Source organism: Pleuronectes platessa, chromosome 24, assembly GCF_947347685.1.
Source record: "Pleuronectes platessa chromosome 24, fPlePla1.1, whole genome shotgun sequence".
Lineage (NCBI taxonomy): Eukaryota > Metazoa > Chordata > Actinopteri > Pleuronectiformes > Pleuronectidae > Pleuronectes > Pleuronectes platessa.
Genome location: NC_070649.1, coordinates 75142 through 96626, shown reverse-complemented (window position 1 = coordinate 96626; position 21485 = coordinate 75142). Strand labels below are relative to the sequence as shown.

At 41.6% G+C, this 21485-nt stretch overlaps 1 protein-coding gene across 1 annotated transcript; it reads right to left on the bottom strand.

Moving 5' to 3' along the window:
* Positions 1-15380: 15380 nt before the first annotated feature.
* LOC128431299 (zinc finger protein 862) lies at positions 15381-20639 on the bottom strand. Its single transcript, XM_053417579.1, has 10 exons — positions 20351-20639; positions 17826-18001; positions 17550-17725; positions 17273-17442; positions 16957-17195; positions 16602-16859; positions 16263-16475; positions 15922-16155; positions 15680-15832; positions 15381-15577 (listed from the first exon to the last, which is right to left on the bottom strand). The coding sequence occupies exons 1-10, from the start codon at positions 20637-20639 to the stop codon at positions 15404-15406; spliced, it is 2082 nt and encodes a 693-aa protein (XP_053273554.1). The 3' UTR covers positions 15381-15403.
* Positions 20640-21485: the final 846 nt, after the last annotated feature.

Genomic DNA, 21485 nt, shown 5'->3' with positions numbered 1-21485 from the left:
ACTTCATGGATAATTAAAGAAAAATGTTTAACCATTAATTCAATTAAGTAGTATTGTGTAGGAACCACTGTAACACATGCGGTAACTACAGTGGGTTGGGGAAGCATGGAGCACATGATGGCTGGCCTTGGTTGTTCTAACCCTTGGGTCAGCTTGGAAGGCAACGCTTAGATGGGGCTGGTCCTTGCTGATCTTGGGGTGGAAACATTGTCACACGTACTGTAGTACCAGGGAGGCAGTGTACATCACGGCTGGCCCTGACCTCTCCTAACCCCGTGGGGGACCTGGAAGGCACTGCAAAGGCAGGGCTGGTTTTGGCGGGCACTGCGGAGACCGTGGTAAGGTATATTTTCTCCCCAAGTTTGTAGCCTCTTCAGTAAGCCGAGGACGATGCTGCGACACTGACTGGGCAGACTATGGCTACCTTGCGGTGTTAACAAATAGTCTGTGCTACGCTTCTTCCGACGACTGGGCAGCCCAAGGGAGCCAAAGGTAATGCACTGATCCACGCACGTCATCGTTACTCTCCATTACTTTCACCTATCTCCTTTGCCTGAAATGGCTTTTGATATGAGTTGGTTTTTGAAAAGAAAGTTTTTTGGTTTTGGGATACTCTCCCTTTAAAAGGCGGTTTTAAGTTTTGCAGATATTTGCAATCTTTTACTGTACGTGCTTCTGTTTTGGTTTCCTGTTTTGGAAACCCTAAAGTCAAAGTTGTCCTGGCCTCTTCAAAGTCCTGTTGCTGAATGCACATTTTGTGGAAGCGAAGTAGTTGGGATTTGATTAATCCCCTGTAGGTATGTCGTGGCTGATAGCTGTTCTTCCAGAGTAGGGCCTGTGTATCAGTGTCTTTGAAATAGACTTTAAAATCCAGTTGTCCTGTTGTTAAAGAATATTTTCCCTTTTAAATGTTGCGACATCTAAAAAATTAACCAAGTTGTTATCTATTACATGCTTCACTGTGATGGATGGATGGTGGTGATTTAATAATCCAATAAATTGGTTGAATTCCCTCCTCGAATATCTCCAAATTCCCCAGATATCGTCCAGAAATCTGTAGTGGTGAAGTGGTTTGAGTTAGCCTGATGTTATCAGACTCATAATTCTAGTCAGAATATGAGTCTGATACCGCTCCATTGGGCTGTGATTATGGGGCGTGTATCAACCGAAGCAGAAAAAAAAAGCCTCTTTGCTCAATAGAATAGACCTACAACCAATCAGAGCAACGTAGTATGTGACGTATGTTGAGCGACGCATAGTTGTTGTCAACAGAACTCAACTGCATGCACGCTGAAGAACTTACATCGACACCTATGTTTACAAAATTTAATTAATTTCCCGAAATTGTGAGCAGTGGCGGTTTTGGGCACGGGCAAACCGGGCAGCCGCCCAGGCCGGCACCTTTTCATGTCCCGTGGGGGGCTAATAAAAAAGATAAATAAAATCATCTGGCCCGCGATGCGGTTTTCTATTTTCTATCATATCACTGTGTGGGGAATTGGCAAATTGGCGCCTCCTGCTTGATGCTGTGAAGGGGAGGGTGCTTGGGGGACAGTTCACCTATGGGTCTCCCAAATGGAACTGACAAGGGGGATCCACTGTAAAGAGCAGTGATTCTCAAACTGTGTGGCGCGCCCCACGAGGCATAAACTAATATTATAGCCGAACCAATGTTTTAACGTCCGCATCTCTTTAACGGCGGAACAGTAAACAAATCGCTCTTTCGCCGTAGCAAGGGGTCGGCAACCCGAGGCTCTGAAGCCGCGGGCGGCTCTTCAGCTCCTCTGCAGTGGCTTCCTGAACAGTGTTGTGCCTGAACGGACAGCACACACACACAGACCCCGGGGCTCCGCCGCCCGCCCCGCTCACTCGCTCAGAAACACACATTTTGAGATCAGAGCTCGTTCACGTGAAGCAGCCGGTCAGGGACAAACATCCCGACGCTGTTCAAAAACCCATCTGATAAATTTAACTTTTTCCGATTCCCGTAGGAAGGACGGCAAAAACATCTTTTCGATCTACAAATGCCTGGATCGCGTTTCTCTGTTCCTCTTTCAAAATGAATGCGCTGTTGATGTCTTCTCAAACAGACTCAATGGCAGCATCTACACTTCTCAGCTCTCCAGCGGCAGGCATGTTTGTGGAAAACAAATTCAACCCAAGCGCACTTTGTTGACGTGGTTGATTACATTACTGTTGATCATCTGTCCATCATCGTATAAAGCCCGCCCTGACAAATTGATTGGTCCGAACAGCTTCTGTTCGGGCATAGTTTCTCCACAAAGGAGCGACTCCAGACCGAACTTCCCGACCTCAAATGTTGTGGACGGGGCTAAGTTCGTCTGGCATCCAGGCTAGGTTTGAGTGGAGATTAAGGTAATGCCGATTCCTCCCAGTGGGCCATGAAAATATTTGCATAAGAGGGTGCAAACCTCTTGCCCATGGCTGTGCCACTGGTCTGCCGGTAAAAAACACCATCAAATTCAAAGTAATTTCTGACTAAATTGATTTCCAATAATTTAATAAGATGACTGTCTGGTCTTTTGGGATTTGGAAATCTATTTAGTCATTTTTTATATGCTTCAATGCCAGATTTGGTTTCAATATTCATGTACAGGCTATTAACGTCTATAGTGAAGAGAAAGGAATTAGTAGGTATTACAATTTTCTTGAGTTTAACTAGAAAGTCGTATGTGTCCCTAATGTAGCTGGGATGTTTGGTGGAGATGGGATTTAAATGGTGCTCGATGAATTCTGCAGTTATATGTCTCGCTATTGCAGTCAGACACAATGGGGCGGCCCGGGGGTATTTTCAAGGGTTTGCTTCACTGTGCATGATCCTTGTGGATTTTAGGTAATATGGGATACTGTTCGTTACCCAAACCCCCTGTACACATCTGTACGGCGGAACACATGTTTACACATCTTCCGCCGAAAACTAAAAACATACCTCTTCCGACTTTACCTTGAATAAAACAAAAAAAAAAACACTAACAACTTTTGAAACTAACACTTTAGTAGCACTTAAATGGCACTTACTTATAGCACTTTGTAGTTTTGCTTTATTTTGAAGAAATTGTACTTTCTTGATTCTTGTCGTCCTTGGTATGTACCCTCGGGTTTGAATGCACTTATTGTAAGTCGCTTTGGATAAAAGCGTCAGCTAAATGTAATGTAATGTAATACACATCTGATGAAGGATTTTTGTCACCATAGGTATGGTACTGTAAAAAATGGGACTTTGAAGTCTTCTATAGTGATTAGAACTGTTTAGTTGTCTTTTGGCCTCCCATATGTACTGATCTCTGTCCAGGATCACGACTGCACTCCCCTTATCGCCTGGTTTTATAATGTTTATTTTTTTTGCGTTTCAATTGGGTTAATGCCTGGGCTTCTTCAGAGGATGAATTGGGTTTATCTCTGACTGTTCAGTTAAATGTTTTGGTGGCATATGTGTCTGCTTGAGGGTGGTAGTGCACTTAATTTAGGTGTCAAATTGGACTTGGGTGTGAATGGTAGGGGTTCCTTATTCTCTTTTCTCTCAAAATAGATTGCGAGTTTAACTCGTCTATGATATTCTTTAATATCTACCACCATTTGTGTTTTTTGGCTTTTATGATGTTTCAGTGTGTGTATGAAATTAGGACCTTGTTTAATACCTGTAGTTCAGGCTGGGTTGGCTGGAATTCTTTGGCCAGAATAACCATGTTTTTAGAGGTGGACTTTTTATTGTTACAAGGACCATTAGTTTTGTCAGAATTTGTATGTTGGATGATAGTGTTGTTTGCTGAGTCCAATTATTGTGGCCCTACCCCAACAATGGGTCTTAATGGGCTTACAAGTTAAAATGTTTGGACCAGTGTTGCAACATGGCCGTTGCTGTCCAATGTATGTTGTCCTTTTCTGTGGTGAAATCACGGGCTGGTAAAGGGGTTTGAATGTCATGTTTGCCTAAATGTGTGAGTTAAGAATCCTCAGGTTGTCCTGTTCAGCCATGGGTAAAGTGGAGGAATAGTTTATGATCGGGATCCAGATCTTTGCAGATGGGAATTTTATTTTTGCCATCCTAAGGGCCTTCTGTAGCTGTTTAATGGAGGTCTCCTTGGGTTTTTGTCCCTTCTGTTTTATTCCAACCGAAATGACCACTGTCGTAGACATTTCAAGGACAGAGTTAAACAATTATCTTCCCGTAAGTTTAATTCACATCTGCAGATGGGCCCAAGGTGCAAACCATGAGAAAGATATTACACAATGACCAAAGAGCTCTGGAGAATGGTATCCTTTTACACGACAAACTCCTCCTCCGATAAGAGTAAAAGGTATCCAATCAGCTTTCCTTGACGTCTGGTAAGAGCGATCGGACATCCTGTCTCCATCTCTGTCCCAGACGCCTTGTCTTCGTTTACAAGACAATGACCTGTGGATCCATCTGCTCAGACACCTTGAGTGACTCCTGGCGTGAAACATCTGTCTCAGAGATCCCTTGTCTATGTTTACAAACACCTAGGACCCCCATCCTGTAATAAAGACAAAGACCACCGCAGCCTCCTGCTTCGGACACTTGAGGGACCCCTGCAGTGAATCTTTTGTTTAGTGACACCCCCTAAGCTTTAAGTTTACTCACAGAAACGAATTTGTTCATTCATTCCTTCACATAAATACAGAAATTCCTATTACACCACCTTCCCTACTGAGGTTGTGGGCGTACATTTGTTTATAAGGGCCTCAATGTGTGTGTATTTAGCTCCTAGATAGCTCTCTATCTAGAGATCGGAGATGTATTTTTTTCTTTCTGGGGTGCCAGCCAGGGAGAACCCTGACAATAATTTATCTAAATGAATTAATTAAGCCACATGCGACTCATAACCCACTTTATATGCCAACACAACGAAAAGAAAACTTATCAAAAGAGAAATAATCCAACAACAATATCTGTCTTTCAACTATAAACATGATAAACACACAGGACATGTACAATTCTGGTATCATGAGTCTATTTTATTCTTTCTGGTGAAAGAGATGAGAAAAAAAAATAAACAAACGCCAACAAAAGAGTCAACTTTAGGATATGTCCAAGAAAAAATAGAAATATGACAAAAACCCAAATAATCAAAAAATGAAAGAAAACAATGATCACACCAGTCAGTCAGTGTGCCAGGTCGACCGGCAGCGACACCGACAGTCGCAGCTGTCAAGTGCTTACTTGCTTTCGTCCTTTCTTTCCGAGGTCCGTTTTCCGTAGTCCCGAGGGATTTGACTGCCTCTCCTTTTTGACTACCTCAACCTTTGTTTTCTAGCGGTCTCGCCGGCGTACTCCGTTCTCTCTTTGCACCGTACTTCCACTTTCTCTTTTTCCTGCAACTCATCCTCTTACCAATAAAAAGGCTTGAGATTTGAATAATGGAACTGATCTGAGTAGTCCTAATAAGAACTTTGTGCGAAGAAACTCTGGTGACACAGCACTAAGTCTGATACAATGATGGATGAATGAATGTGGGTTTCCAACTGAGGGGAGTTTTAGTATAAGACAGCTACAACAGCTAAGACTGAGGCTAGAGGAGAAAGAAAAAGTAAGTCAGGCCAGAAAAGTAAATCTTATATTTCAGGCAGACAGGAATGTATGTGGAATATGGTTAGAAGAATTGCATCAAAGGGACAGAAAACACACACTGGCAGGGACAGATAACACCTCACAAATGTCTCAGTCTCAAAATGCAGGTTTCCAACCTCGACTCTTCCCCGCCGAGAAGACGACAACCAGTCAACACCAACCTCCACCCGAAGCGAATGTTCCACAGGCAGGAGCCCAGGCTCCAGAACAACCTTTTCCACTTATAACGTTCGAGGAGTTCCAGACCCGCAACTCCTCTCTTCACCTCGCACCAGACAAGTGGGCAATATGGACTGGGACAGGATCCAGCCCAAATCGTGTATTGTTGGAGTGACCTGATGTTGCAAGCCTGTTAAAATGTACAGGCATCAAGTGGGACTCGAGAAGAGCTTAATAAAAGCACAAGCAGTTTATGCGAAGAAGAGGAAGAAAAGAGACTGATCTGCATAAAGCCTCACTGACAATGTTCACGGGTACATCGCGGCCGCAAAAGAAGAGGATTTCAAGGAAGGAGGGGAGACGGCACGTGGAATGATGATTGGGAAATTTGTTTTCTCTGTGGAGAGAAGGGACATTGGGCAAAACCCAAAAAAATTCCGAAAAAACAGCAACCTTACAAGGCTGATAGAACCGAGGCGGGGATGGAGGAGAGGGAGGAACCAGCAGCTTTGAACAGAGAACGAGACCGTGAGGGACACATCACACATCAGGAGGGTGAATGCACAACACCAACACCAACACTTATCAGAGAAGTAAAAGATTTTTTTTTTTTTTTTTTTAAGAAAGAAAGTACTGATAAGAACATGGCTTAAATATCAATGAGATATATATGTTCATGTGCCAACGCACACACTCACAGTGCTAGGGAAAGAGATTACATTCCTTATAGTTTTAGGAGCAACACATTCTGTCATCAAGAGTGATATGTTTGATACACATCCTAAGATGAGCGGATGAGTTGTTAGATCTGTGTTGGATTCAGGAAGCACCGTGGTTGAAAAATTCTTGACTCCCTTAATATGAGGTGATATTATAATCTAATATAATATGAGGCATCACAGACAAAATCAAGTGTTCATTTTTGCTATCCTCATGTTGTCCAACTAATTTGTTGTGAAGTGATGTAATTTGACTTTTGGGCATTTCTATCGTTTCCACCCCATCAGGAGTCATAGTGATCCGAGCGGCTGATCTTTATCCTACACAGATTTACACGTGCATTAAGAATAATGCTGCTTCATTGTTATATGCGTATGAATGGAAGCTCTGTTCATCTGTTGTCACATCAATCAACCCTGATGTAGTGGATAGGTCACATTCTGTCACACTAAGAACAGACACCACATGTACACATCCAGGAGATTTACACTGCACTGCACTCAAACACAAAGGGAGAGATGCAGGTTTTGAAAAAGGATGGTTTAGAGGAAGTTGTGTGAAAGAGAATTTAACACTAAGTTGCATGTTCTGTATGAACATAGATGTGCTGTTTCTGTAATTTTACTCAAACCAGAAAATAAGTCACCCTCTCAGTTCCTTCGCAGATGTTAAGAAAAAAAAATAATGAATGGCAAGACTTGTGACCGTGGATAGAAAATTGTGTCACTGCTGATGTTTGGGAAAAGACATCACATCTTGTGGTTCAGTAAAATCCATTTTTGAAAGAGTTTAGAAAAGTATTTATATCTGTTGTTCACACTTTCAATGCTGTTTAACTGGTACCAGACACACGTACAGATGCCCAATATGCACATGCATTTTTAGATTATACAAACACCATTTCAAGGGGCTCAAGGTATTCATGATGTGGGTTTAACTAAACCATGGAACCTATGGTTATCGCACCAAAATAAAATGACATATCCACTGAAACAGAAAGCTATCGATGTTATTACACCAGTTTTCAACTGTAGTGAAGGCAGGTGTAATTGTTCCTTGCAAGGATTCACCGGGGTGCACTCCGATGTTTCCGGTGAAGAATATTTTGGATTAATTAGAAGCTGATGATTTGCAATTCATTTAAGATTTGCAAGTTGTCAACTCCGCAGTACAACAACGCGCTCCGTCGGTTCCAAATCCTTAAACAATTCTTTAGCAAGTTATGAAGGATAGTAAATGATTCTCTGTTGTTGATCTGGCAAATGCATTTTTCAGCATTCAAATTGATAAAGACAGACAATATTGGTTTACGTTTGAGTTTAACAGAGACATTTAAAAAAAATTATTATTTACAACCAGGCAGTAAAGAAAGCATGAGATCATCAGAGATAACACCAGGAAGAGCACTTTTACAATATGTTGATGGTTTAATGATTTGTGCTCCAAATAAAGATATTGTGAAAAGGATTCTGTGGCTCTCCTAAAACCACTAGGTTCAGAAGGACATATGGCAAGCCTGAAAAACTGCAGTTTGTAAAAGTCCAAGTTAAATGTTTAGGACATTTGATCACAGCAGAGGGTTAGATATAACCCTAACCCCTTTTTTCCCTGAGAACTTGTTTCCTTATTTTCCCTTTTGTGTAGGTAAAACTTTTGTTTGGGTTTTGTGTAGTTAATCCGGAGAAAATTACTAGACTCCCATGATCCTTTGCGGGTATTTGGTGTGAGAAAACAGTTTTTATTAGGGTAAATGCAGGACTTTTTTATATACTAAATTATAGATAAACCATATAGGATTAAAATGAGTGGTCCTCTACATTTGTTATCTGAGTTATGTGATGTTATTAATCCCTAATTCTCAATAAAGTGCTACGTTTTTTTTTTTATGTAAAAACTTGGTGATATGATTGATATGATGAGGGAAGCAGAGTCAGGGAGAGAAGCTTTAGGAAGGATTCAGATTAGGGCTGGGTAATACCTACAACCTCACGTTATGATACGTATCATTATACAGAAGCCAAGATACAATACATGTCACGATACACGTTGCTTTGAATAATAACCATTTCCTGCACAGAATTTACTTCATTATTCCATATAACAACAGAGGCAAAGTCTTAAGGATCGCACTACTCAAAATACTTAAAATTCTGGCCATTAAAATGTCTTAAAAGTCGAATAAAAGAATTATATTTCAAATCCAAATAAAAAAAAGGAAGGATCTGTCGCACACGTATCTCTTCCCAAGATTCTAGGATATGGTGTTTTTCATGTCCCTCGTAAGAGCCGAGTCTGTTGCTTGAACATGAGCGCAGTTGCACAGCTGGGCATGCAACGGTGCTATAACACACAGCGTAGGGGTCTTTTCTTCAGACATTACGAGTGTTGCAACTTTCCACGTCTTCAGGGCTTTAGCCACATCTTCAGCACAGGCCAGGTCCGCTTCAGTTAATGTCCAAAACTCACTCCTTGGCATTCTTCCACAACTCACTGGAGATTAAGTAAGAAACAGTGGGCGTCTCGAGTTCACGTTGAGCGGCCAAATCAAACTGCGGGCAAAGCATTTAACGTTCAATAACTTGAATTGAGCTGTGTGCTGTTTTTGCCTATGCTGCCACCTAATGGCATTATTGTGCACTGCACCATAGGTGGTGTTTCATTTTCAAGAGTGCAGTCCCAGCATTTGATGCCGTATCTATACAGTAGCATCTGCATCGATGTGTGCATCAGCAAGGAGGACGTCACGATATATTGCCATATCGATTTGTTTAGCACAGCCCTAATTCAGATGTGGGTTTGTTCTGGCTGTGGCCATGAACAGAAACTGGTGGTTCCATTATTTAGCCTCGGCTTTGAATCCGTCCCATGTTATCATAATTTGTATCCCTCTTTTTTTTTGTTGGTTAAAAGGTATTGAGCTTTATACAATTTTTAAACATAATACTTTCACAAAAGGGTGTGGAGGTTGATAAACATTTTATAAAATAACTATTTACATTTTGTTTTACAGGTTTATTAACATTTCAACAATCGAATAATCGAATAAAAATGTTTTAAGGAAAACTATGTAAATTTTTCCCAAACCCTTAATGAGGTTGACCTGTTATGAGGTGTCTCATTCAGGCCGTTTGGGAATCTTGTGTTAAGTCTGTTGGTCCAATATCTCTCTGCTAGTCTCCTCTGGTAGGTTGTCCAGTCCTGGTTCTACTCTGATGAAGGAGTGGTGACAGTTGAGTGTTTACGAATGATTCAAAGTCCTGTTGTGGGTGGGTCCAGAGTTCCCAGATGTCATTGAGGTACCTAAAGTATTGGGATGGAAGTTTCTCCTATTTCTGGAGGGTAGTCTCTTTCCAATCTGCCATGTAGATGTTAGCATAGGCCGTCGCAAAAATGTTTTAAGTATTATACGATCAAAGAATGAATTTGATCATTATGGAAATTTAATTAGGGTCCTGTTATCGATTGTTTGTTTGTTTGTTTGTTTTAAAATCCGATCCCATAAACTGATAGGATTTGAATTTTGTTTTCTTTTTAATTGCAATTTTTTTATTTTCATGGTGATATAATTTATTTGATGAGGAAAGTAGAGTCGGGGAGAGAATCCTTTTTTGCAAACAGGTACTGAACTTTATCATATATAAAAAACAGTACATAGGGCTTTCACAAAAAGGGTTGATTAACATTTTTGGAGAGATAACTTTTACATTTCAAAACCTATCACACTAATAAAACAAGTTTCTAATAAGAACAATGTAAAGTACAACAATGATCCAACAGGATGTAAAAACTGTTAACATACACAAATTATAAAATAAAAAGCAACAAATCACACATCTCCAAACCCTAGCCCTACAGGAATATTAAAACCAGTGGCACACTACTCACTGGTTCCAGGCTCCAGACTTTTTGCATAAAATGTTTAAAAATAGAAGTCTTAATCCTGTCCACATCCACTGCGCACACTGACGGGAGGATTGAAGACTTTTACCTCTTCTCTTCCGTCAGTTCTTCATCATCTGCTGAGGAAACTTGCAAACCCCGTTTGTGCTGAAGGACACTCAGCTCCTCAGGAGACAGCTCACCATTGTCTCCTGAGGTTATCTGTCTATAATGAAATATCATTTAAAATGTAATAACACTTTCTTATTTATTTATTAGTGAGGTATATGTAATCAGGTTGTGAAATCTAAAAGGTCAAATTTAAAATAAATTAATAAATTAAATAAAAAAACTCAAAGAAACAAACTGAAAATATAATAAAACACTGAAAACACGTGACCTTTTCACTGTGTTGTGTGCCACCTGACAACGTTTCGACCCTCTTTGGTCTTCTTCACGTCTAATTAGGCACGTAAGATATTTCTATCTGAGGCTGGAAGTCTGAGCTGTGAGGGTTAGAAGAGATATCTCTGACTCCCCTCGCTTTGTCCGATGACTGGGCAGTTTGGTCTAGGGAGCCAAAGGCAATGCACTGGCCCACGCACGTCATCGTTACTCACCATTACTTTCATCTATACCCTTTGCCTCAAATGGCTTTTGTTATGAGTTGGTTTCTGATAAGAACGTTTTTTGGTTTTTGGATACTCTCCCTTTAAAAAGAGGTTTAAGCTTTGCAGATATTTGCAATCTTTAACTGTAAGTGCTTGTTTTGGATTCCTGTTTCGATGTTGAATGATTTTTTGCTTTTCATTCCATTGTTTGAATTATTGGTTTCTTTAATTTTGACGGAGTTGGTTGGGTTAGGTGAATACAATAATATCCATGGACCAGACATTGCCAGGTCCAATGTAATGCACAAACCATCCTGGGACATCAGGGGCTCCTCATTTGGCATTTAAACCTTAAGGATGCTTGGTTCCTAGTGTATTAATCAACTTTTTGTCTTGTTTTTCCTAAGGATATCTGTCCATAAGGGTCCAGGTTGTAGTACTGTGATCCTAACTGATTCAACTTTATGTAATTGTTTACTGAGTCCAATTTTGGTGGCCCTACCTTAACAATGGGTGTTAATGGACTTACAAGTTTATATGTTTGGACCAGTGTTGCAACATGGCTGTAGCTGTAGTTGCTGTCTAATGCATGTTGTCCTTTTCTGTGGTGAAATCACGGGCTGGTAAAGGGGGTATGAATGTCATGTTTGCCTTAATGTGCGAGTTATGGTTCAGTTTTATGGTTTATTCAAACTGAAATAACCATCTTCTCTACTGAGGTTGTGGGTGTACATTTGTTTAGAATGGCCTCAATGTGTGAGTGTTTAGCTCCTGGATAACTTTGTATTTGGAGATGTGGAATTATGAAAACATTTGAATCCCCCATGATGTATTTACCCTGGGGTTGGAGGTCCCAACTTAACAGTTTTTGAAAGACATTGGAATGTCTCCGAGGTCTCTGACATGTCACTAGTGTCACTTTTTTCCACTGGTTAAACCATGTCTGAATTAACCTCAGGGTTTCCCCCAGAGTACTTGCTAAGCCTGGTGGTAGGGCCGCTAGAGAAGCTGACCGGTGGCCGACCGTGTTTTTGTAAAAAAAAAGTTGACAGGAATTTTGAAATTGTGTTATTGTAAGACATTTATTAACAATACTTATTAACATTACATAATACAGTTTACAAACACCAAAAAATTATAAATAAAATAAAAAATAAATATTATCAATTCGTTTTCAAGTCAAATCTAAGTGAATCTAAAAAAACAAGCCATTTCTGGTCACATTTAAAAGTAAAATAAATTAACATAAATAAAAAAGGTGCAAACATGGCCAAGGGGGAACAGGGAATTCAGGGCCTGAAGAGGTATGCTGTGTGACCTCTTTTACTTCTTGCACAGGGTGCAGGTTGGATCACTGCAAGTGATCCGTCTCGGCTTCTGAAAGAACTCCTCCAGAGCCTTAAGGCCGAATTATACTCGTGTTGCACGGACGGACGCACGCAAGACACGCAACACGCCCCTTTCGTGCCCTCTGCGGGCTTGCGTGCGTCCGCCAATTTTTCTAACTACACGACAAAGCGACGCGAGCCTCACGCAGCCCGCAAGGCTTTTGATTGGTCTGCTTACTACATCCCGTCCGGAGTCTAGCTTCCGGTTTCATGCCCCACAATACGCGGAAATCACGGAAGATTTAGAAAAACGAATATGGAACAAATAAAAGAGCACTTGGCAGAGGAGATCCGAAAGTATGACCACTTGTATAACCCGTCACTGACTGGCCGATTTGTCCGCCAGAAATAGGCTATGAGGAGCCGTGGCGATGTAAATAAAGATTCGACGAAGAAGAAGACGTCTCTTCTTTGTGTGTTTTGTTTTCGAAAAAAAAAGTTACTCCGCCTAGTGTTCTGGCGGTGAATTGCGTTGCAACACGCGCAGCACATTAGAGAAGCATAAACCAAAACGAGTCCGTCGATGCAGCTGCGTGGCCTTCCGCGGTTGCAGTCGCAGGACTATAATTCAGCCTTTACTGTAGTCAAGATCAGGCACAGAGGGACCATTTATTTTTATACGGAGGCAGGCAGTTAGGCTTTCCCCTGCAGCCTGTTCCTGAGGTCTATCTTGATCTATTGAAAAATAATCACATAACTGACATTAAACAAATGTGTACCTACTTAAACTGCTAGCAGAAAAGTGAAAACAAAATACTCACCCTGTTCATAGCCGAGAAATCTCTCTCGCAGTTGACACTTGACACAGGAATTGTCAGTGCAATGGCAGAGAGCTGGGCCAGGTTTGGGTACAGGAGCTTCAGCTGAACAAAGTCAGAGGCCAGCTCCTGCATTACCTCCAACTGTGACTTATCCTAGTAGGATAAAGCAAAGAGTAAAAAGTGTTAGGAAAACAGAAGTTAAAAAAACCCCATTTCTATTCAACATTTTGCTTCTGCTGCTTACCTTAAAGATGGCTTGGCCCACATGAACCTGACATTTTTGGGATAGCAGTTGTAAGTTCCCTTCAAAGTCATCATCTCCCTTCTCCACTGCTTGTGGGCTGATTATGTTAAATGCACCTAGGATGTTCATCTGTGGGAATCTCCTCTCGGTGCTCAATGAGATCGTCCAAGTATGGCTCCATTACCTTTTGAAAATTAGATTTTGTAAATTAGTAAAATTACAGGTTATTATACTATCTTTTAAGTTTGTTACTTGAAACATTGAACATTCAATACCTGAGTGCGAAAACGGGTCCAAATAGAGGTGAGGTCAAAATGATCACCCCTGTGGCGTCTCCTCTCCTCCTCTGCCTGTATGTTGAGGCTTTTCACTCTATCTTCCAACCCACTGAGATATGACCCTGGTGGCTGCTTGTCTCCTGCCTCCTTGATTTGTCGAATGGTCTCAATTGTAAAGCTATATTGTTTTTGCTTTTCATAGTTTTCCATAAACAAGTGTATGTGTACTCCTTCTAAATCAACTTACATGTTTCTTGATAGCCAAAAAATTGACATCTTCCCTTTGGAAAGCTTTGAAAGTTGTGTCAGGTGGGGAAGGACATCTGCCACAAACCTGTATGTTGCACAGTATGTATAGGGTCCTTCTCTGCTTCCTCAGCTCTTGCTGAGGAAGCAGAGAAGAGTTGAAATGTTGAAATGGCTGTGAAGAGTTGAAATGGCTGTGTCTCTGGACAGCCATCTTGTGTACTTCACCTCCTAATGTCCAAAGAACCCATAAAGAGGACACATAAAATCAAAGACAGTGGTGTGGGAAATGATCTTAAAATGTAGAACAGGCAAGGCAGGGAAAAGCAATTTGTAAAGCCAATTTTTGCAAACAGTTTGTCTCAAAGAAAAATTATTAGGTTGCTTACAGTTATTTTCAGGCTGTCCACTCCTAGAACACTGGAAGCTGCTTTCAGCACAGCTGTGCGATTGGCACTGTTTCTGAAATAAATGTGCAGGCCTTGAAGGTGCCCTCGGAACGTTTTCATGAATGGCACGTTGTCTGCAGCATCTTTGCACGCAACAGCAAGGCGGTGTGCTGCACATTGCACAGACACTAGCTGTGGCCAGGAGTCTGTCAGCTTTTTGGCAACACCATTCTGGCGTCCTTAAAGATAGATATTACAATAATCAGTACGTAGTTAGAGATAAATAGTAACTATACCTCAAATTAAACTTATTTTCAGTTCTTACCTGTCATCACAGCAGCACCATCTGTCCCCAAACCAAAAATCTGATCTGTTGGTATGGCTTTGACTGTGATCACCTCACGAATGGCATGTGCAACGGTATCTGCCTTCCCATCATTTAGTGGCACCATGTCAAGAAACTGACAAAAAAGTTGGCCTTCTCTGTCCAGGTACCTAAAAAATGTTTTATTAGTATTATTTTCATTTATCCAGCATAAAGTCAGATTTATCATTGTAAAATTAGTAGTACCTAACATGTATATCCAGTTGCCTGGTCATGGACATATCTGTGCACTCATCCACCTCAAGGCCAATGGCAGTAGAGAGTCTGATGGCCTCTAGAATTGTTTTTTCCACAACACTGGCCAGGATCTCAAACATCTCATCAACAATTTTGTGGGATCTATATTTGGCTCTTTTGTGAATCTAAAAAAAGATAGAAAGAGTATCATTTAAAGTGTTTTGAAAACTTTGTCAACACCACAAAATATACATTCAAATAATTTGAAGTTTGGAGAAGTAGTGACAGCCAAGTAATTTGGCAAGATCAAGCAAGGCTCCATAATTTGTATGGTAGGCAGTGTTTCCCCTAGAATTTTTTTTAGGCCCGGTGGTAAGAGCTGATAGTGTGATTTGTTATACATTTTTCACGGGATGCTAGAGTATTTGTTGGTTATTTCCATATAAAACACTTGCTTCGCCATCACAAGTTGATAATGATTCAATAAACACGTTATTAACAATAAACTAATTTTATTTACAATACACTAATTTTATTTACAATACACTTATTTTATTATGAACACAGTGAGCATGGCTGGTTGCTACACTTGATCTTTCTTGGCTTTTGGAAGAATTGCTCCATGGCCTCTTGATAAGGGAAGTTTCCAACAGGCGGCCCATTTATGGATATTTTCAGGCAGTCCCCCAAGTGCTCTCCCTGCAGCCTGTTCCTGAGGTCAGTTTTCACCTACCAAAAGTGAAGATTTGTTTTTGTCTTTGTTCATTAGATTTTAAAATTTTGACTAAAGGTAGAAATTACTTTGCTAAAATTATTAATGAGTTGTGTTACCCTGTTCATAGTGGAAAAATCTCGCTCACAGTTAACACTGCTGAGCGGAATAGTGAGCCCAATTGCAGCAAGCTTGCTCAGACAGGGGTAGAGCTGACTGAGCTCATCGTACTGTGAGGTCAGCTCCTTCATTACATCCATCTGGTTCTTGTCCTATAGTTTGATAGAGCAGTTGACAAGGAACATTAATATAGGATGAAATTTGATAAGGGACAAAGCTAGCTCTTAAAAAAATCTTTCACCTTCAGAATGCCAGTAGTGAGATGTTCTCTGAATGAAGACCACTCTTCCAGCAGTGTCTGCTCATCCATTGGGTGGAACTTTTTTGCGAGAGTCTTCAGTTGGCTCACAGGCACATCCTGATCCAGCTTCCTGGCTGCTTGTGGGCTCAGCACACTAAATGCCCCAAGGATGTGGAGTTCCTGGAAACGCCCGTTCAACTGCTCCACAAGTTGCAGCAGATATGGCTCCATCACCTAGTTTGTTAAAAAAAAAACTTGTTATCCTATGATAATTGTGGTACAAAATAGTTGTATCTGTCAGGTTGCAATTAGCTAATATAAATAAATATAAAAATAAATACCTGAGTGCAAAATCGACCCCAAAATGATTGCTGGTCACTGCTGCCAGAGGACTGCTGCCCTCTCCTCTCTCTCTCCTCTTCAGCCCTGATATTAAACATTCCCAGCCCCCTGGGATCATTCAGGTCGTGGTGGAGTTTGGCCAGGGCTGAGCCAGGAGGTTGGTTGTGACCTGCCTCCTTAATCCTTTGGATTGAGGCAATTGTGACTGGTACCTGAGGGAAAAACAAAGTTACATTTAGTATGCAGTGTGACAACTGCACAACCAAATAGTCTTAAAATATCAAATCATTTGTTTGGATTAAAAAAAAAGTTATAACAAGGACAGTGGATAATCTAACCTGGTCTTTCACAGCGAGGAAATTAACGTCCTCCTTCTGGAAGATCTTTGACAATCTCGCCAGATGAGGAAGCACATCAGCCTGAAGGTGCAATGCAGCTACAAAACGATAAGTGGCACAAAAGGAGTAGAGTCCTTTTGCCACAGGGCACTTATTGTGTTGTACCTCCTCTGCAAGGGCCGTCAGCACTGCAGGGAGATTTCTCTGCAGGTTTGCCACTGCCTGGTGCTGAGAAAGCCAGCGTGTGTCCTTGACCTCCTATACATTATTGCAGGGAAAATATTATGAAATATCTGGTGCAATGAAACAGTTTTCTGTAATCTTTCCTCCTTGTAAAAATTAAGGTTTGTCTTACCTTAACTTTCAGATTAGCGATTCCCAGTGTTGTGGCTGCTGCCTTCAAAACTTCTGTCCTGTTGCTGCTGTTACAAAAATACAGGTGAAGATGCTGCAGGTGGTCCCTGAAAGTCTTCATGTAGGCTGTTTTCTCTGAGGCATCTCTGCAGACCAGAGCCAAACGATGGGCAGCACAGTGCACAGCGACTAGCCATGGCATGGTGTCGCAGAGTTGTTTCACCACTCCATTATGGCGTCCTATTTTTAAAAAGAAAAAAAGATTTGAGGGTATAATTGCAAAAAAAACAATATATTTAAGTCCAATAATCTTATACCTGTCATGACTGCTGCACCGTCCGTCCCAAGACCAAATATTTTGTCCTTGGGAATGCCCTTCTGATCAAGGATTTTATGGATGGCAGTCACAATGGTGTCAGCCTTCCCATCAGGAAGGGGAACCAAATCCAAAAACTGGCTAAAAAGAACTCCCTCTTTATCAAGGTATCTAAAATAAAATAGTTTTAAAATTAAATAAATACACATAGCTTGATCTTGCAATATATTTTTCAAACTATGTTAAATTATTGTTACAAGAAAACATTATCTTTTTACCGAACATGTACATCCAGCTGTTTAATCACAGCAACATCAGTGCTCTCATCCAGTTCGATCCCGACAGCCTGGGAGTTTCTAATGTCCTGCAGGATTGGTGCTTCTATAACACCAGCCAGTATTTCCAGCATTTCATCAACCATGCGGTGGGACCTATAGTTGGTGGATTTCCCTATCTTTGAAAATAAAAGAGATATAGAAAAATACAAAAATTAAAATTATATAAGTCTTATTATAATACAGTTGACAGTTTACCAGTTAATATTATACAGTTACCTTCAGTTTGGCAAAGTAGTCACAACCCAGCAGATCAGCTAGCTCAAGCAGAGCTGGATAGTTAGTGTGGTGGGCAATTTCGTGTTTTACCAGCCAGTACAGACACTTGAAAGCACCCACCACAGCCTCATGCTCAATAACGACCACAGGCTCGAAAGCTGCTGTGACAGAGTGACCTGGACAAAGAGCAAAATAAGCCCTTACACATCAGTTTCACATTAATGTGATTAAAGTCTAGTTGTCAAATTCTTTCACTGAAATCAAATCATTAGATTAAATCTTACCTTTAACCAAAGTTGTGTGGGCCTTAAACGCTGCACTGTGATGTTCTGACCTCAAATGGGTATCCAAGACATCCTTTCTGAACGTCTGAGAGGGGACCTCAATGAACACCCTTTGGGGTGATCCTCTCTTTACAGCCTGCTTATGCTGGCGGCATATGCGACAGAACATTCCTGTAAACGAAAAATATTTCAATTCAGAAAGTCTATTATTATTTTATTTTAATTTTATCGAAAAAAAATAATTCTCCTTCAAAACCTCATTTGAAAATGTTCATGGTAATGGCGGGCTGAACCAATCAGACGTCGCATTTACGCGATCGGTTCGTGGTATAGTTCTTCTGCCGGAGAATAAACAGTGTTTTTCTAAAAACAAAGTTGATTTAATATAAACTAATTTCATGTACAGGAGCATAACGCACCAATACATATTGAGATAGCTGGTGGTGAGCTTGGATGGTTATGATATTATGGCTAATAATCCAATTCTCAATGGAAAAATGAATAGGGTTTTTACTTCCAGAACCAGACTTTTGAGCCCTTTTAATGAAAGCACAGCAGGAGAGAGCTTTTCTCTGCCTGCTCCTTCAATTAAGAAGGAGCAGCACAGCGCAGCAACGTCAATTTCTCGTCAGATCTTTATATTTACCCTAAGCTCCGCCGCAAACAAGAGGAATTTGGATGCGAGTCCGCAGCCAAGACTGGTGGGAGAGAGTGGTCTTACGCGAATTTAGTGACCAGGAATCCTCGAAGGTCCAATTGCGCACTACTGCAGATGCCATCTCTCTAAGTTAAGAAGTATTTTAACGTTCAGCCTGCAAAAGTACTAGTAGTAGCCTACTCATTTACAGTTATTTCGGACGCGCGCGGACACTACGATACGCGAACACGTCATTAATAAACACCCATGTCCCCTCGCTAAGCAACCGGACACGCTTACCGGACTACTTTTAAGGAGTGATAACAAAGACGTGAATCAGGCAATAAATCCACTTTCCTTGACAGCGGTTAAGTTCGGTGTGCTTAAAAGTACCGACGGAACTCAGTGGACCAATGGCGAACTACTGCGGCTGCTCTAAATTTAACCCCAATCTATTCGGAATAAGTGCATACATGGCGATTAAAACGGACTACACCAACTCTTCTATTCGGCATAGAATCTATGCCGAACAGATAATTGTAAACATGATAATTTTCTGTTCCGCATAGAAATGTATGCGGTCAGATGTGTCCATGTAAACGCGGCTAATGTAAGCTATATATTTCCTTTAAATAAAAAAATAAAAAATGACAACAAATTGTAACTTACCATGTTGAGTCTGGTATAGCCACTGGCTATATTTGGGATTTTTAAGCCAGTCTGGGTCCCAGCCGGATTTTCGGTGTTTGCTGCCCCTATCTCGGTCACCGATGCTATTGCTAGCGCTCGGTTGGTTGCTCTCGCGGACATCTCTCACCTCTGCCCCTCCGACTTGTTCCTCCACACCTGTCACTCGCCCTTCTTCCCCACCTGTACTCTCGTTTGGCACCGTGTTTAGGAAGAACCTTGAAATATCTTTTTGTCCTTCATCCCTTTTAAGTTTTTTTGGTGGTGCCATGCTAATGATTATCTAACTTAATGCTGTCAGATTGACCGTCAGGGGCATCATCTGCGCACGCGCGACACCCGCGCGCAGTATTTTATTTTATTTTTTATTTTTTTTTGGCCGGTTGTTGGCCTGGCGGGGGCGCTCGTTGGCCTGGCGGCCCGCCAGGCCTGAACAATGGTAGGGGAAACACTGGTAGGCAATTTCATGTTTTAGCAGCCAGTGTTAATGGTCGTGCTCCATGTTAATCACTGGCTCAAAGGCTTCAGTGATTGACAAGCCTAGAACATGAAAAATGTGGAAGCTAATAGATATTTCATATTAGTAATATATTTGCATTATTTATTGTTATTTTTGCTTTTGCTTGCTGCCATCTCAATGCTTGTCCGATGGTGTAGAGACCCAATATGTGCGTTTAGCACATCTTGCCTGTTATGTAGTACAAGGAGCTTCAATGGGTTAAGCTCCTAACCCTAACCCTAGCCCGCTGGCGGTGACTAGGACACACCTGGCAAAACATACCTAAGAACGATACACACAAAAAGCCACAGCTAAAACAAAGCGTATCTAATGCTGAATTTAATAGCAAAATTGAAAACCAATATGAAATTAGCGAGCATAATATTGTTGATATTTTAATAGTACAAAACATGCTTACCATACTCGGTCTTGTAGAGCCATCCTCTAAATTTAGGGTCACCTAAACAGTTTAGGTTAAATTCGCTACTTCGATCTTTCCCATCGCGGCTTGCAGCAGGCTGCTCTGACGTGCTAACATCCGCGCTAACTAGCTCTGGCTCATCATCGAGCCGCGGCTCGGTCGGCTTGCTGGCGATGCTCTCCGCTTGGCCTGGGGGTGAACGAGCGGTCTCATCGTCTCCTGCATTGCTCCCCCAACTCGGGAAAAAGTAATAGTCCAAGGTTTTTTGACCCTTTCTCCGTGACATGTCGCGTGAAAGTTGTTGCGTGGCAGAGACAGGTCGTGGTTTTGGAGGTTCAGGTGATGGAAAATACACCTGACCTCTCACCTCATGTGTTCACATACTGACCATAAGATGTCGCCATTGCGGTTTCAACCATATCACCAGATGCATTTAAAAGCGCAATGCTGTCTTTGGTATGTTTGTGGTGCATAACATATATATATTTTTTACAAATAAACAAGCGACGCTTAGCCTGGCGGGGGGGCAGAAAAGCCTGGCGGCCCGCCAGGCCTATAAAGCACTGGGGGAAACCTTGAACCTGATCTTTATCCATGGGTTCCTCCAGGTAAGTTTGCTGATATGGTGGAAAATCCTCCAAAGACGAAGACCCATCCCCATGAACAGAGAAGTCGTGTTCATCTTCGGAGATTCTCCTCGGGGGGAGTGTGGTGGCCCTCAATGGGTTGGTGAACCTGAACTAGTGGTTCCGGATGTAGTGATATGTCGATCGCCGTTCTTGCGGGTTGCGAGGATGCTGGTGTGACTAGTGGTTGTAAATCGATCGTGTGAGTGATTCTTTCCGTGATACAGGGGTTAGAGTTCCTCTATCTCCGCTGTGTTTTAGGACTGTGTGTCCTTGGGGGTGTCTGCGGAGGTCTGTTATGGGTGCGGTTCACCTGGGTAAGAGGTGGAAAACTTCCATGGAGTTAGGGTTAGTCTTCCTGTGACTCCCTTCTAACCCGTCTGGTGTATGTTTTGGGTGGCTTATCTGTGATCGTTCCCCGTGTTGGGTAGGTCTCATCTGTGGTCTCTGGAGGTGGTGTATGTTCCTCCTGTTGGGTCATGGGTTAGTAACTTTTAAAATGTGTT